A 13,992-nucleotide genomic window follows, 5' to 3' on the forward strand; every position below is an offset into this window, starting at 1 on the left:
GATAGATAGATAGATAGATAGACAGACAGAAACACAGATAGATAGATAGATAGATAGATAGATAGATAGATAGATAGATAGATAGATAGATAGATAGATAGATAGATAGATAGATAGAAACACAGATAGATAGATAGATAGATAGATAGATAGATAGATAGATAGATAGATAGATAGATAGATAGATAGATAGATAGATAGATAGACAGAAACACAGATAGATAGATAGATAGATAGATAGATAGATAGATAGATAGATAGATAGATAGATAGATAGATAGATAGATAGATAGAAACACAGATAGATAGATAGATAGATAGATAGATAGATAGATAGATAGATAGATAGATAGATAGATAGATAGATAGATAGATAGATAGATAGATAGATAGATAGGCAGACAGACAGACAGACAGACAGACAAATATACAAATAAATGCATTGCTATTTTTCTTAACAGAAAATAATGGTGATTCATTTTCTAGGAGTTCCTTTATAATTCATACATTGATGTGTGTGTGTGTGTGTGTGTGTGTGTGTTCTTCCTGTGTGTGCAGACACAAACCAGCTGCCAGATGTCTCTGCTGGGAGAGCCGCCTAAGGAGGTGAAACTGCCCTCCAACCCTTACCTAAACATGGCCAGTGTATTACCTGGTGTGGTGCTGCAAGGTACAAACACACACACACACACACACCTACACCACACACACACACCTACACCACACACACACACACCGAGAGACTGAATTTTTGTCTTTAGCTCTTTATCCAGACAGCAGTAACTCTACACAGTGCTAGTGCTTTTCTGTCATTTCATTTCCATCTGTGTTTTTCTCCCTCTACTTCTGAGAAAGTTTTTTATCTCTCAGCATCTTAAGGATGATCGGATCATTTTATTCTTTAGTCTGGATAAACGTCTCTGTTCACAAAGCAATCCCAGAGGGCCATATTCACACTGTGTGTATAGTGAGGAGTTAAAACTGAAAACACACGCATCAGTGTTCAGACGTCTGATGGAACTGCAGGTTTAAGCGCTGCTCGGAGTCGCTTCATTTACCCGAGGAGTCTGCTGAAAACAGAGGCGTGTTTTACTGAGGCGCAATTCTGACCTTGAATTCATTCATTTTTTGAGCAATATCAACTCTTCCAATATAACCAATAAAATAAACAAAAACGAAAAGATATTTTTCATCTCAATGAACAGAATATATATGGATAAAACTGTGAGCTGTGCTTACTTATAGTGACCTTTACTTCATCGGATGGAAAAAAAAAAGTTTTTATTTTATTAATTCAACTGAAAATAATGCACCAAATGCTGGATAAAATATCCTCACACAGATACAATGGGGAAAATAAATATTTGATCCCTTGCTGATTTTGTAGGTCTAAATTGGTAGGTTTATTTGAACAGATAGAGACAGAATAACAAGCAAAAATTAGTCCTGTCAGTTTAAGACAGTTCAATATGTGTATAAAAGGCACCTGTCCACAGAACCTCTATCTTCCATTCAAACCTCACCACCACCATGGGCAAGAACAAAGAGCTGTCAATGGACGTCAGGGACAAGATTGCAGACCTGCACAAGGCTGGAATGGGCAATCAGCAAGAAGCTTGAGAAGGAGACAACTGGAGAAAAGTGAGAGATCAGCTCAGAACTACACAGCAGGGGCTTGTGAATGATCTCAAGGCAGTTGGGACCAAAGTCTGAGTTGAAACTTGGCGACAGCCAAGAAACCTTAAGGATTTCAAGAAGATCTGTAAAGAGGAGTGGACCGAAATCCCTCCTGAGATGTTTGCAAACCTGGTAACCAACTACAAGAAACTTCTTACCTCTGTGCTTACCAACAAGGGTTTCTCCACCAAGTACTGGCATGTTTTGAATGGGGACCAAATACTTATTTTACTCAGACATGCAGCTCAGTTTATAACATTTGTATCATGTCTTTTTTTCTGGTGATATTCTGTAGTCCCTGGCTGTTACAATAAACCTTCCATAACAGTTATAGTCCCTTAACTTCTTTGTGAGAGGGCAAACCTACAAAATCAGCAAGGAATGAAATATTTATTTTCCCCACTGTATTATAATTTTCATGACTTGTATTGAAATGTACATTTATGGCATTTGGCAGATGTGTTTATCCAGAGTGACTTACAGAAGTGCTCTGAAGTCTCTATGAATGAACACAATAATGTTCACGAGCTCACAGATTGAGAACACCATCGTTAGTATCTTAGGGCTAAACTGGTTCACACTTTCTGATGCTGTACTTCTAGCTGAATAATATAGGGTATATTTTATAAGCTTTCTGAACAATGATGTTGTTCAATTACACCAGATTTTAGTGACTGATGTGTATCATTACAACTAGGATGTAATCATTTCAACTAGGATGTAATCATTTCAACTAGGATGTAATTGTTACAACTATGGGATGTGGAGATTGGTGGTTAAGGTGTTGGACTATTGATCGTAAGGTTGTGAGTTTGAATCCCAGGTCCACTAAGTTGCCAACTTTGGGCCTCTGAGCAAGGCCCTTAACCTTAATTGCTCAGTTGTATGAAATTGTAATCCACTCTGGATGAGGGTGTCTGCAAAATGCCAGAACTGTAAATATTCATGCCATAATTTATTGGCACTTTACTAGACTGCTATTAGATGTTTGTCATCTTCAGATTTATACATTGTGCGTTTTTGTCTATTATGCTATCTGTATAGATGCTATATGGACTCCTCCACTCAAGAAAAACCTGGCAACCATAGAAGCATGAACTGCACACAGATACTTTTAATATTCTGTATGTGTCTGGTAAAATTAGCACCTCTGAACAGTGGAAACTTTCCCTACCTAGATATTGACATATTCTTTATTTTAAGTTGCCAGCTCTGAATACAGCCCAAAATGAAAAGCCTCTGAAATGAAAATGTTTAGTAGCTCTATGGAGAGTTGCATCATCTCCTCACTATTTTCCCTGGAAGAGCATTAAAGGAAATGAAAATAAAGGCAATCAAAAATATGACAGGAAAAAGAGACAGGATTGTCCTGACTGGAGCGTACAGCAAATTAGCAGGCCGGAAATGAGCTGTATGAGAAATGAGAAGTGAGCAAGATTCAATATTGTGAATCTCAGTGTTTTGAAATGATTTTTGAAATCATGTGATTATAGGTTGAAATGTTTTACATGATAAAAAATGAAAAGAAATGAGTTTTTTATTTCTTTTCCATACACAAACTGCTTAAATTGCATGCTGAATAATTCCTTACGGACCAAAAGCTCTTAATTACGGTCTTCCTTCAACACTTCACTGCATTTCCCTCATAGGGACACGTACCATTGTGTTTAGGTCTCCTGAGATTGCTTTGTGAATAGAAAGCTATGCACATGAAGGAATGAACACACACACACACATAGTCTTTGAGTCTTTGGCACTAAGTTGTATGTAGCCCTGAGCCAGCTCTGTATTTCAGACTGTTCAGTTATAAAAGAGAATCTCAGTGATCCCCAGCCAGATAGTTTCAGCTTTATTCTGTCCCAACTCTAAACACACCTGAGTAGTCCTGATTCTCCAGACTTGATTATCTGCCTTAGGTGTGTATAGAGCTGGAGCAGAATAAATATGTGGACTGGCAAGAGGCCCAGGTGACTTGACTGAGAGGTTTATGGTTCATAATTGTCCTGTCAGAAGGTTCCATGCTCAAGGCTATGTTTCTTGCCGTGGTGCCAACAGCTGGCAGGTATACTTGATGACAAGTGACGCATGTTTTGGGTGTAGTGGGGATGTTTTGAAATCCTTGGTGTGTCTGTGTGTGTGTGTCTGTGTGTATGTATGTGTGTGTGTGTGTGTGTGTGTGTGTGTGTGTGTGTGTTTAGCTCCCTGTAGTGGCAGCAGTAAAGGCCAGCCGGTCAGTGGGACCTATAGCTCGGTTCTTCCACCTGCTTCCATCCCAACTACCCAGTACAGCACCGAGTGCACCGCCTCAGATTACACAAACCAGTACACTCAGCAATACTCACAGGTAACTATTACACTCAAAAAACACACACATTCACATGAACCAGTACACTCATACTCACAGGTAACCACTACACTCCAAACACACATTCACATGAACCAGTACACTAATACTCACAGGTAACCACTACACTCCAAACACACATTCACATGAACCAGTACACTAATACTCACAGGTAACCACTACACTCCAAACACACATTCACATGAACCAGTACACTAATACTCACAGGTAACCACTACACTCCAAACACACATTCACATGAACCAGTACACTAATACTCACAGGTAACCACTACACTCCAAACACACATTCACATGAACCAGTACACTAATACTCACAGGTAACCACTACACTCCAAACACACATTCACATGAACCAGTACACTCATACTCACAGGTAACCACTACACTCCAAACACACATTCACATGAACCAGTACACTCATACTCACAGGTAACCACTACACTCCAAACACACATTCACATGAACCAGTACACTCATACTCACAGGTAACCACTACACTCCAAACACACATTCACATGAACCAGTACACTCATACTCACAGGTAACCACTACACTCCAAACACACATTCACATGAACCAGTACACTCAGCAGTGCTCAAATTTTCACAATACTTTACATTATACAACTGAGCAATTGAAGGTTAAGGGTCCTGCTCAAGGGCCCAGCAGTGGCAGCTTGGTGGTCCTGGGATTCGAACTCACAACGCTCTCAACCCAGCATCTTAACCACTAAGCTACCACATCCACATATGAACCAGTACATTCATGTTAACAGGCAACTCTTACACTCCAAACACACATTCACATGGACACTCAGCAGTACACACAGGTTATTACTATTACACTCAAACACTCCAACACACACATTCACATCAGCTGCTGCGGTCAGTTCACTGAATGCCATACTGTTTTTAGCACAATAGACAAACCATGGTTTGCAAATAAGGCTTATAATTTGGTTACTAGAGTACATCTGTCAATGTTGCACTACTACTACTAGTGCTACTACTAATACTTATCAACACCTAAACACTTACATAATAAAGATTATTCACTATAGCTTGTGTACTAGTGGCATGCGCACTGAACAAAGACCTCCTTACAAGAAAAAAACCCCCACTGTTAAATATAGTGGTGGCTCCAGGGGCTGTTGTGATGATTAATGGCACCATGGATTCCAGAAAGCACCAGGATATTTTACCTTTTTTCAGGAGACTAGATGAAGATGGTCTTTCAAGATGCTAACAGCCCCAAATATACATCCAACAAACTTCCAGCAGACAAAATCAGTGTTCTGTGATGACTTAGAGCTGGGTAATTTTCCCCCTATGGGGGAAATGTTCACATCAAACCTCAGAATGGGAGAAAAGTGTGATCTTGGTGACTTTAAGTGTGTGGTATAATTTTCCTGGGATTTTTATGCATGTCTAGCGTTTAGACAGAAAAACATCCAGGGAGTAGATCACCTAGTCCAGTCTAATTATGTCCACTTTTCCCCTCTAGCCTTAGGTTCTACACCTTCAGGGTGAAAGGTGATCTTCTGCTGCTGTAGCCCTTCCGCCTCAAGGTTTGATCTGTTGTATGTTCTGAAATGCATTTCTGCTCAGCACAGGACAGGATAACACCAATAACAACGCCATGGTTTAAGTCACTGAGATCACATTTACTGTTTTGATGTGAACCTTTTGACTCATGGCTAGCTGCATGATTTTATGCATTGTGCTCCTGCCATCTGATTGGCTGATTGGATATGAATTGGCATGAATCCATAGGGGTACAGGTGTTCCTCTTAAAGTGGCTGGTGAATGTATTTTCGTTTCCAGCTGTGTTTATTCTACTGCTATAGGTTTTTACAAACCTGTACTCTAAGGCCAGGAAGCATCAGCTGTCCTAAATGCCAGGACTGAAATGAACCCATGAATACCTGAGCAGTTGTGGGGATGAGGAGCATGGGGTAGTGGTGTAAAATAAAATCAGCCGAGCTTTGATACGTCATTTAAATGTCATATACCATTCTGTTTCTCTCTCTTTCTTGCACTCTCTGTGCACTGTGCCTATTTTCTGTCGGATATTAAACGTGACAGAAGGGGCCAGAGGGGGTGGCTCATACCCAGAGGAAAATGAAAAGGGGACTGATGGTAACTCAGTCAGAGAGATCACAGCAGAATGAGAATGAGATGAAATAGCAGTAATAGGACTTTGAATGAAGGGGTTGAGCTCTTCCATCATTCACACAGGAAAAAGAAGGACAGTTTGACACTCGCCACCACTGCGCATCTCTCTTTTTCTTTTACGTTCTCTTTGTTTTTGTTCTTTTCAGCTCCAGACTGGTGTACTGGCATAAATATTATATTCTTACTTTTGTCAAATCTACACTGATCTATCTACCTGTCTGTCTAGCAGTCTATCCACTCATCTGTCCATCCATCCATCTATCTACCCACGAATCCATCCATGCATCTTCTTATTTTCTTTTTGGATTCATTTTTATTCTTTTCTGTCCCAGACTGGTGTACTGTCATAAATATTGTATTCTTACTTTTGTCAAATTTGCATCTATCTATCTATCTATCTATCTATCTATCTATCTATCTATCTATCTATCTATCTATCTATCTATCTTTCTATCTATCTATCTATCTATCTATCTATCTATCTATCTATCGCTACGTTTCCCATTTACATTTAGCTGTACTTTCATGGACTTAAATGACTAAGCGTGTGCTGAAGTGGTTATAGTGGGTGAAGTGGTGTAACACTGGATTTGATATTCAAAATCGCATCGGGATTTTTCAAACTCACTTTGGTCCAGGAATTTGCATTATTGCCCGTTGATGCCCCCTTATTACTGCAAACACACTTATTTGTGTGTTATACCACAACATTATTGAATTATCGATTCTAATTGGTCAGTTAATTTGAAGATAAAGTTAATTTTCTATAACAGCAGCTCTGACAGTTGTGCAAGCTGCAGGGCAAATTGGTTGATTGTAATGTTTATTATTATTATTATTATTATTATTATTATTATTATTATTATTAATAATAATAATAATAATAATAATAATAATAATAATAATAATATTAACACCAATAATAATAATAATAATAATAATAATAATAATAATGATAATAATAATAATAAGAAGAAAATCTTTTAATCCCTTATATAGTGAAGCTTTCTTAGAATTTTTGGAAGGACACTGTATTGGAAGGACATTTTCGGAGAGCCAGTGTCAGCACAGTCAGAGGTGCAGCTGTTCCTCTGAATTTTTACAACGTAAATGGCTTTAAATTGTATTAAGTTCAAGAGAGAGGAAAAAAACAGACACCGGTTAGGGAGCTGCATTTAAATATAAATAAATAATAAATAAATGACATCAGGAACTATATTGTTGTCGTGGACATTCCATGATTAATAAATTACTATAAGAGGTAAAAAGTATAATAATAAAAAAATAAAATATAAAGTCTTCATTTGATAAAATATAAAATCATTGGCAAATTGCTGTGGAACAACATCCCTTCAGCACTTGCTTTTATTTTTAATGTAATTAATCCATTTCAGTAATCCTTGTTGTTTTTTTTCTTCAAAGATTATGCCTTACTTGTTCCAAAAATAAATAAATAATTAAATAATTAAAATTAATTATTTAATTTAATTAATTTAAATTTAATTAATTAATTAATTAATTAATTAATTAATAATAATAATAATAATAATAATAATAATAATAATAATAATAATAATAATAATAATAATGCTCATGTTTGACTGCTTACAGTCAGTTGATACATCATTACATATTAAACATCATGTATTTAATAATATAAATATAAAATGTCTATCAAAACAACACAATCAGAACAAGAACATGAAACCCAGAGTGTGCTTGGCATCAGAGATGAGAAATGACTTGACAGAAGCACCTCACATGTTAGTAAGCATGCTGTTGTAAGTTATTTCCCCCAGCTGGTTATGTCTTGCTTTCCAGCTTTCCACTTCTGAAGGAATCATTTTTTTTTCCGGAATTCTGAAAGTAATCTCAAATTCTTCCCTCTGAAGGATTCTTGCCTTTGTTTAAGAGCTTCATTTGCAAATATTCATGCCTGAAGAATCTGTGGAAGGGTTTGCATGATTTGCTTAAACATTTGTTGAATCTGTGAAGTAAGCAGGTTTACTGCTCTTTCCTCAGTAGCGCTGTCTCTGCTTATCGCACCCTACAGATGAAGTAAATAGAGATTAGGCTGCAGAATTTTTTTAAACATAACTACAACAGAATTTATTTCAAATTCACAAATAAAGCATCTCTCTCTCTCTCTCACGCGCACACACACCTACTTTTTGCCTGTGGTTTGGAAGGATAAGGGCATTTAGGTGGATTAACTGGCCTTGAATCCTTCATCTTTCTGCAAGTGCATCTCTGAGTGAGAGAGCAAATGTGGGAGAGGAAGATGAGAAAAGGAGGATGGGGATGGGAGGAGGAGGGAAGTGGAGAGGTGGTGGGGAGGGGGGGTGGGTTTTTGGCTGCGAGTCGTTTGTCCCATCTGGTCCCTCACTACTCCCCCGCACTGTACAGCTCGAGTGAAAAGAGACAGCAAGCTTTCACACTGGATGAAGACAGAAAGAGGGAGGGAAGACTGCAAGCAGGGCAAAGCAGAAAGACTAGTGAAGGTGAGAGGAGAGAAAGAAAAGAATGAATCAATGGATGAGAGAGGTGAAGAAACATAAGAGACTCTCAGGTTTTATGGCCATCAAACTTTTAAGCTGTGGCTGAGATTTAGTTGGGGGAATTAACTAGTTAACTAATTAACTAGACTAACACTGGGAGAAAGATGGGTTAGAAATCCATCTATTAACAATTAGACTAGCCAATCTAAGATGAAAGAAATTCTGTCCTGTAAAAGGAGTCAGTGTGGGTCTGTGGTCTTTAGATGAGATTTAGTTTTGTGGGTGATGCCATGAGCTGTGCCAAATGCTAAATAATATTTAGCTATAGTATAGTTTAGTGTGGTCATTTTTGGCTAATTGGAATTTATCATCGTTTGTACGAGTACAAACAGGGGTGTGTGTGTGTGTGTCTGTGTGTGTGTGTGGGTAGGTAGGTTGGTTGGTCGGTGAGTAGGAAGTTAGGTAGGTAGATAGGTAGATAGATAGATAAATAATTTTATTATTATTTTATTTTATTGGTATTTTTCTAAACACAAAATAATTGTGATTCACTATCTAAGGGTTCTTTTATAATTCATACATTGAATTACTCTGTGTGTGTGTGTGTGTGTGTGTGTGGTAGGAGGCCATGCAGCAGTGGTATCAACATTACCAGGCACAGGGCTACAGTAACGCTAACCAGGAGAGTACTACATCTACCGAGTACAACAAGGAACCAGCTCAGGTGGGAATGCACGCACACACACACACACACACACGCACACACACACACACCACTGTGGGTATTTTTGTTGGTTTTGTTTTATTGTAGCTAAATAATGCTACACCTTCGTATCACATGGCACTTCTCATGTGTAACAATCAAATAGCGCAATAAAAAATATAGGTTTCCATTAATTAAAACGTTTTTATTCCTTAGTTTTAATGTAGCTTTAGCCATCTTAGTATTAAAGAGAAAATATTTCAGATACTTTCAAATATTCTCTGAATATTTTGTCATTATTAAAGGAAAAATATTTCCCCACATGATGAAGAAAACTCCTCCACATGATGAAAATAATCTCATATTCCTGGCATTTTAGGTAATATTGGTCACCAGGTAGAAATGACCACACACACACACACACACACACACACACACACACACAGAGTTGTAACTCTGTGATTTATTCTCAATTGAAGTGAAGTCTCTAATAGGACACAGAGCGAGCGTGAGATATGAATATTCTCTAAACACATTGGCTGTGAACTCACACTTGCATGAGAAATTCTTCCTCTTCAGCTGGTCTTTGGGCTCGTGGTGGTGTAATGATGCCATGTTGTGTGCTCAGGTTGGTATTCTGTACAGGAGTCTAGAACCTGGGATGGACTTTATAGCTGCCATCCAGGCTAACTCTCAGGCCCTGACTTACTTAAAGATGTGTGTGTCTGAATATGTGTAAAGCTGACAATACTCGAGGAAATGAGTCACAAACAGGGTTTACTGAAGTTAAGGAATTTTGCCTTTTTGGAGTTTTTGCCTTAATGCATATGTAGTTCATGCAAATAAATGAAATACCTGCTGATATATAAAGACTGATATATAAAGACTGATATATAAATGTTGATATATAAAGACTGATATATAAATGTTGATATATAAAGACTGATATATAAATGCTGATATATAAAGACTGATATATAAATGTTGATATATAAAGACTGATATATAAATGTTGATATATAAAGACTGATATATAAATGCTGATATATAAAGACTGATATATAAATGCTGATATATAAAGACTGATATATAAAGACTGATATATAAAGACTGATATATAAAGACTGATATATAAATGTTGATATATAAAGACTGATATATAAATGCTGATATATAAAGACTGATATATAAATGCTGATATATAAAGACTGATATATAAAGACTGATATATAAAGACTGATATATAAAGACTGATATATAAATGTTGATATATAAAGACTGATATATAAATGCTGATATATAAAGACTGATATATAAATGCTGATATATAAAGACTGATATATAAATGCTGATATATAAAGACTGATATATAAAGACTGATATATAAAGACTGATATATAAAGACTGATATATAAATGTTGATATATAAAGACTGATATATAAATGTTGATATATAAAGACTGATATATAAATGCTGATATATAAAGACTGATATATAAATGCTGATATATAAAGACTGATATATAAAGACTGATATATAAAGACTGATATATAAAGACTGATATATAAATGTTGATATATAAAGACTGATATATAAATGCTGATATATAAAGACTGATATATAAATGCTGATATATAAAGACTGATATATAAAGACTGATATATAAAGACTGATATATAAAGACTGATATATAAATGTTGATATATAAAGACTGATATATAAATGCTGATATATAAAGACTGATATATAAATGCTGATATATAAAGACTGATATATAAATGCTGATATATAAAGACTGATATATAAAGACTGATATATAAATGCTGATATATAAAGACTGATATATAAAGACTGATATATAAAGACTGATATATAAAGACTGATATATAAATGCTGATATATAAAGACTGATATATAAATGCTGATATATAAAGACTGATATATAAAGGCTGATATATAAAGACTGATATATAAATGCTGATATATAAAGACTGATATATAAATGTTGATATATAAAGACTGATATATAAATGTTGATATATAAAGACTGATATATAAATGCTGATATATAAAGACTGATATATAAATGCTGATATATAAAGACTGATATATAAAGACTGATATATAAAGACTGATATATAAAGACTGATATATAAATGCTGATATATAAAGACTGATATATAAATGCTGATATATAAAGACTGATATATAAAGACTGATATATAAAGACTGATATATAAAGACTGATATATAAATGTTGATATATAAAGACTGATATATAAATGCTGATATATAAAGACTGATATATAAATGTTGATATATAAAGACTGATATATAAATGTTGATATATAAAGACTGATATATAAATGCTGATATATAAAGACTGATATATAAATGCTGATATATAAAGACTGATATATAAAGACTGATATATAAAGACTGATATATAAAGACTGATATATAAATGCTGATATATAAAGACTGATATATAAATGCTGATATATAAAGACTGATATATAAAGACTGATATATAAAGACTGATATATAAAGACTGATATATAAATGTTGATATATAAAGACTGATATATAAATGCTGATATATAAAGACTGATATATAAATGCTGATATATAAAGACTGATATATAAAGACTGATATATAAAGACTGATATATAAAGACTGATATATAAATGTTGATATATAAAGACTGATATATAAATGCTGATATATAAAGACTGATATATAAATGCTGATATATAAAGACTGATATATAAATGCTGATATATAAAGACTGATATATAAAGACTGATATATAAATGCTGATATATAAAGACTGATATATAAAGACTGATATATAAAGACTGATATATAAAGACTGATATATAAATGCTGATATATAAAGACTGATATATAAATGCTGATATATAAAGACTGATATATAAAGGCTGATATATAAAGACTGATATATAAAGACTGATATATAAAGACTGATATATAAAGACTGATATATAAATGCTGATATATAAAGACTGATATATAAATGCTGATATATAAAGACTGATATATAAATGCTGATATATAAAGACTGATATATAAAGACTGATATATAAAGACTGATATATAAATGCTGATATATAAAGACTGATATATAAATGCTGATATATAAAGACTGATATATAAAGACTGATATATAAATGTTGATATATAAAGACTGATATATAAATGCTGATATATAAAGACTGATATATAAATGCTGATATATAAAGACTGATATATAAAGACTGATATATAAATGCTGATATATAAAGACTGATATATAAATGCTGATATATAAAGACTGATATATAAAGACTGATATATAAAGACTGATATATAAATGTTGATATATAAAGACTGATATATAAATGCTGATATATAAAGACTGATATATAAATGCTGATATATAAAGACTGATATATAAATGCTGATATATAAAGACTGATATATAAAGACTGATATATAAATGCTGATATATAAAGACTGATATATAAAGACTGATATATAAAGACTGATATATAAAGACTGATATATAAAGACTGATATATAAATGTTGATATATAAAGACTGATATATAAAGACTGATATATAAAGACTGATATATAAAGACTGATATATAAAGACTGATATATAAATGCTGATATATAAAGACTGATATATAAATGCTGATATATAAAGACTGATATATAAATGTTGATATATAAAGACTGATATATAAATGCTGATATATAAAGACTGATATATAAAGACTGATATATAAAGACTGATATATAAATGTTGATATATAAAGACTGATATATAAAGACTGATATATAAAGACTGATATATAAATGCTGATATATAAAGACTGATATATAAATGCTGATATATAAAGACTGATATATAAATGCTGATATATAAAGACTGATATATAAAGACTGATATATAAATGCTGATATATAAAGACTGATATATAAATGCTGATATATAAAGACTGATATATAAAGACTGATATATAAAGACTGATATATAAATGTTGATATATAAAGACTGATATATAAATGCTGATATATAAAGACTGATATATAAATGCTGATATATAAAGACTGATATATAAATGCTGATATATAAAGACTGATATATAAAGACTGATATATAAATGCTGATATATAAAGACTGATATATAAATGCTGATATATAAAGACTGATATATAAAGACTGATATATAAATGCTGATATATAAAGACTGATATATAAAGACTGATATATAAAGACTGATATATAAATGCTGATATATAAAGACTGATATATAAAGACTGATATATAAAGACTGATATATAAAGACTGATATATAAATGCTGATATATAAAGACTGATATATAAATGCTGATATATAAAGACTGATATATAAAGACTGATATATAAAGACTGATATATAAAGACTGATATATAAATGCTGATATATAAAGACTGATATATAAATGCTGATATATAAAGACTGATATATAAATGCTGATATATAAAGACTGATATATAAAGACTGATATATAAATGCTGAT

At 33.4% G+C, this 13,992-nt stretch overlaps 1 protein-coding gene across 3 annotated transcripts in view; it reads left to right on the forward strand.

The window, feature by feature from the left end:
* The window catches only part of raver2 (ribonucleoprotein, PTB-binding 2), a 105,538-nt gene that overhangs the window by 72,414 nt on the left and 19,132 nt on the right, over positions 1 to 13,992 (forward strand). For all 3 annotated transcript variants that reach the window (XM_058404148.1, XM_058404146.1, XM_058404147.1), the window contains exons 10-12: positions 559 to 670; positions 3,876 to 4,021; positions 9,339 to 9,440. In XM_058404148.1, coding sequence (XP_058260131.1) covers positions 559 to 670; positions 3,876 to 4,021; positions 9,339 to 9,440 — 360 coding nt within the window. The remainder of the gene's footprint in view (positions 1 to 558; positions 671 to 3,875; positions 4,022 to 9,338; positions 9,441 to 13,992) is intronic.

The sequence above is a fragment of the Hemibagrus wyckioides genome, linkage group LG11 (assembly GCF_019097595.1).
Source record: "Hemibagrus wyckioides isolate EC202008001 linkage group LG11, SWU_Hwy_1.0, whole genome shotgun sequence".
NCBI classification, from domain to species: domain Eukaryota; kingdom Metazoa; phylum Chordata; class Actinopteri; order Siluriformes; family Bagridae; genus Hemibagrus; species Hemibagrus wyckioides.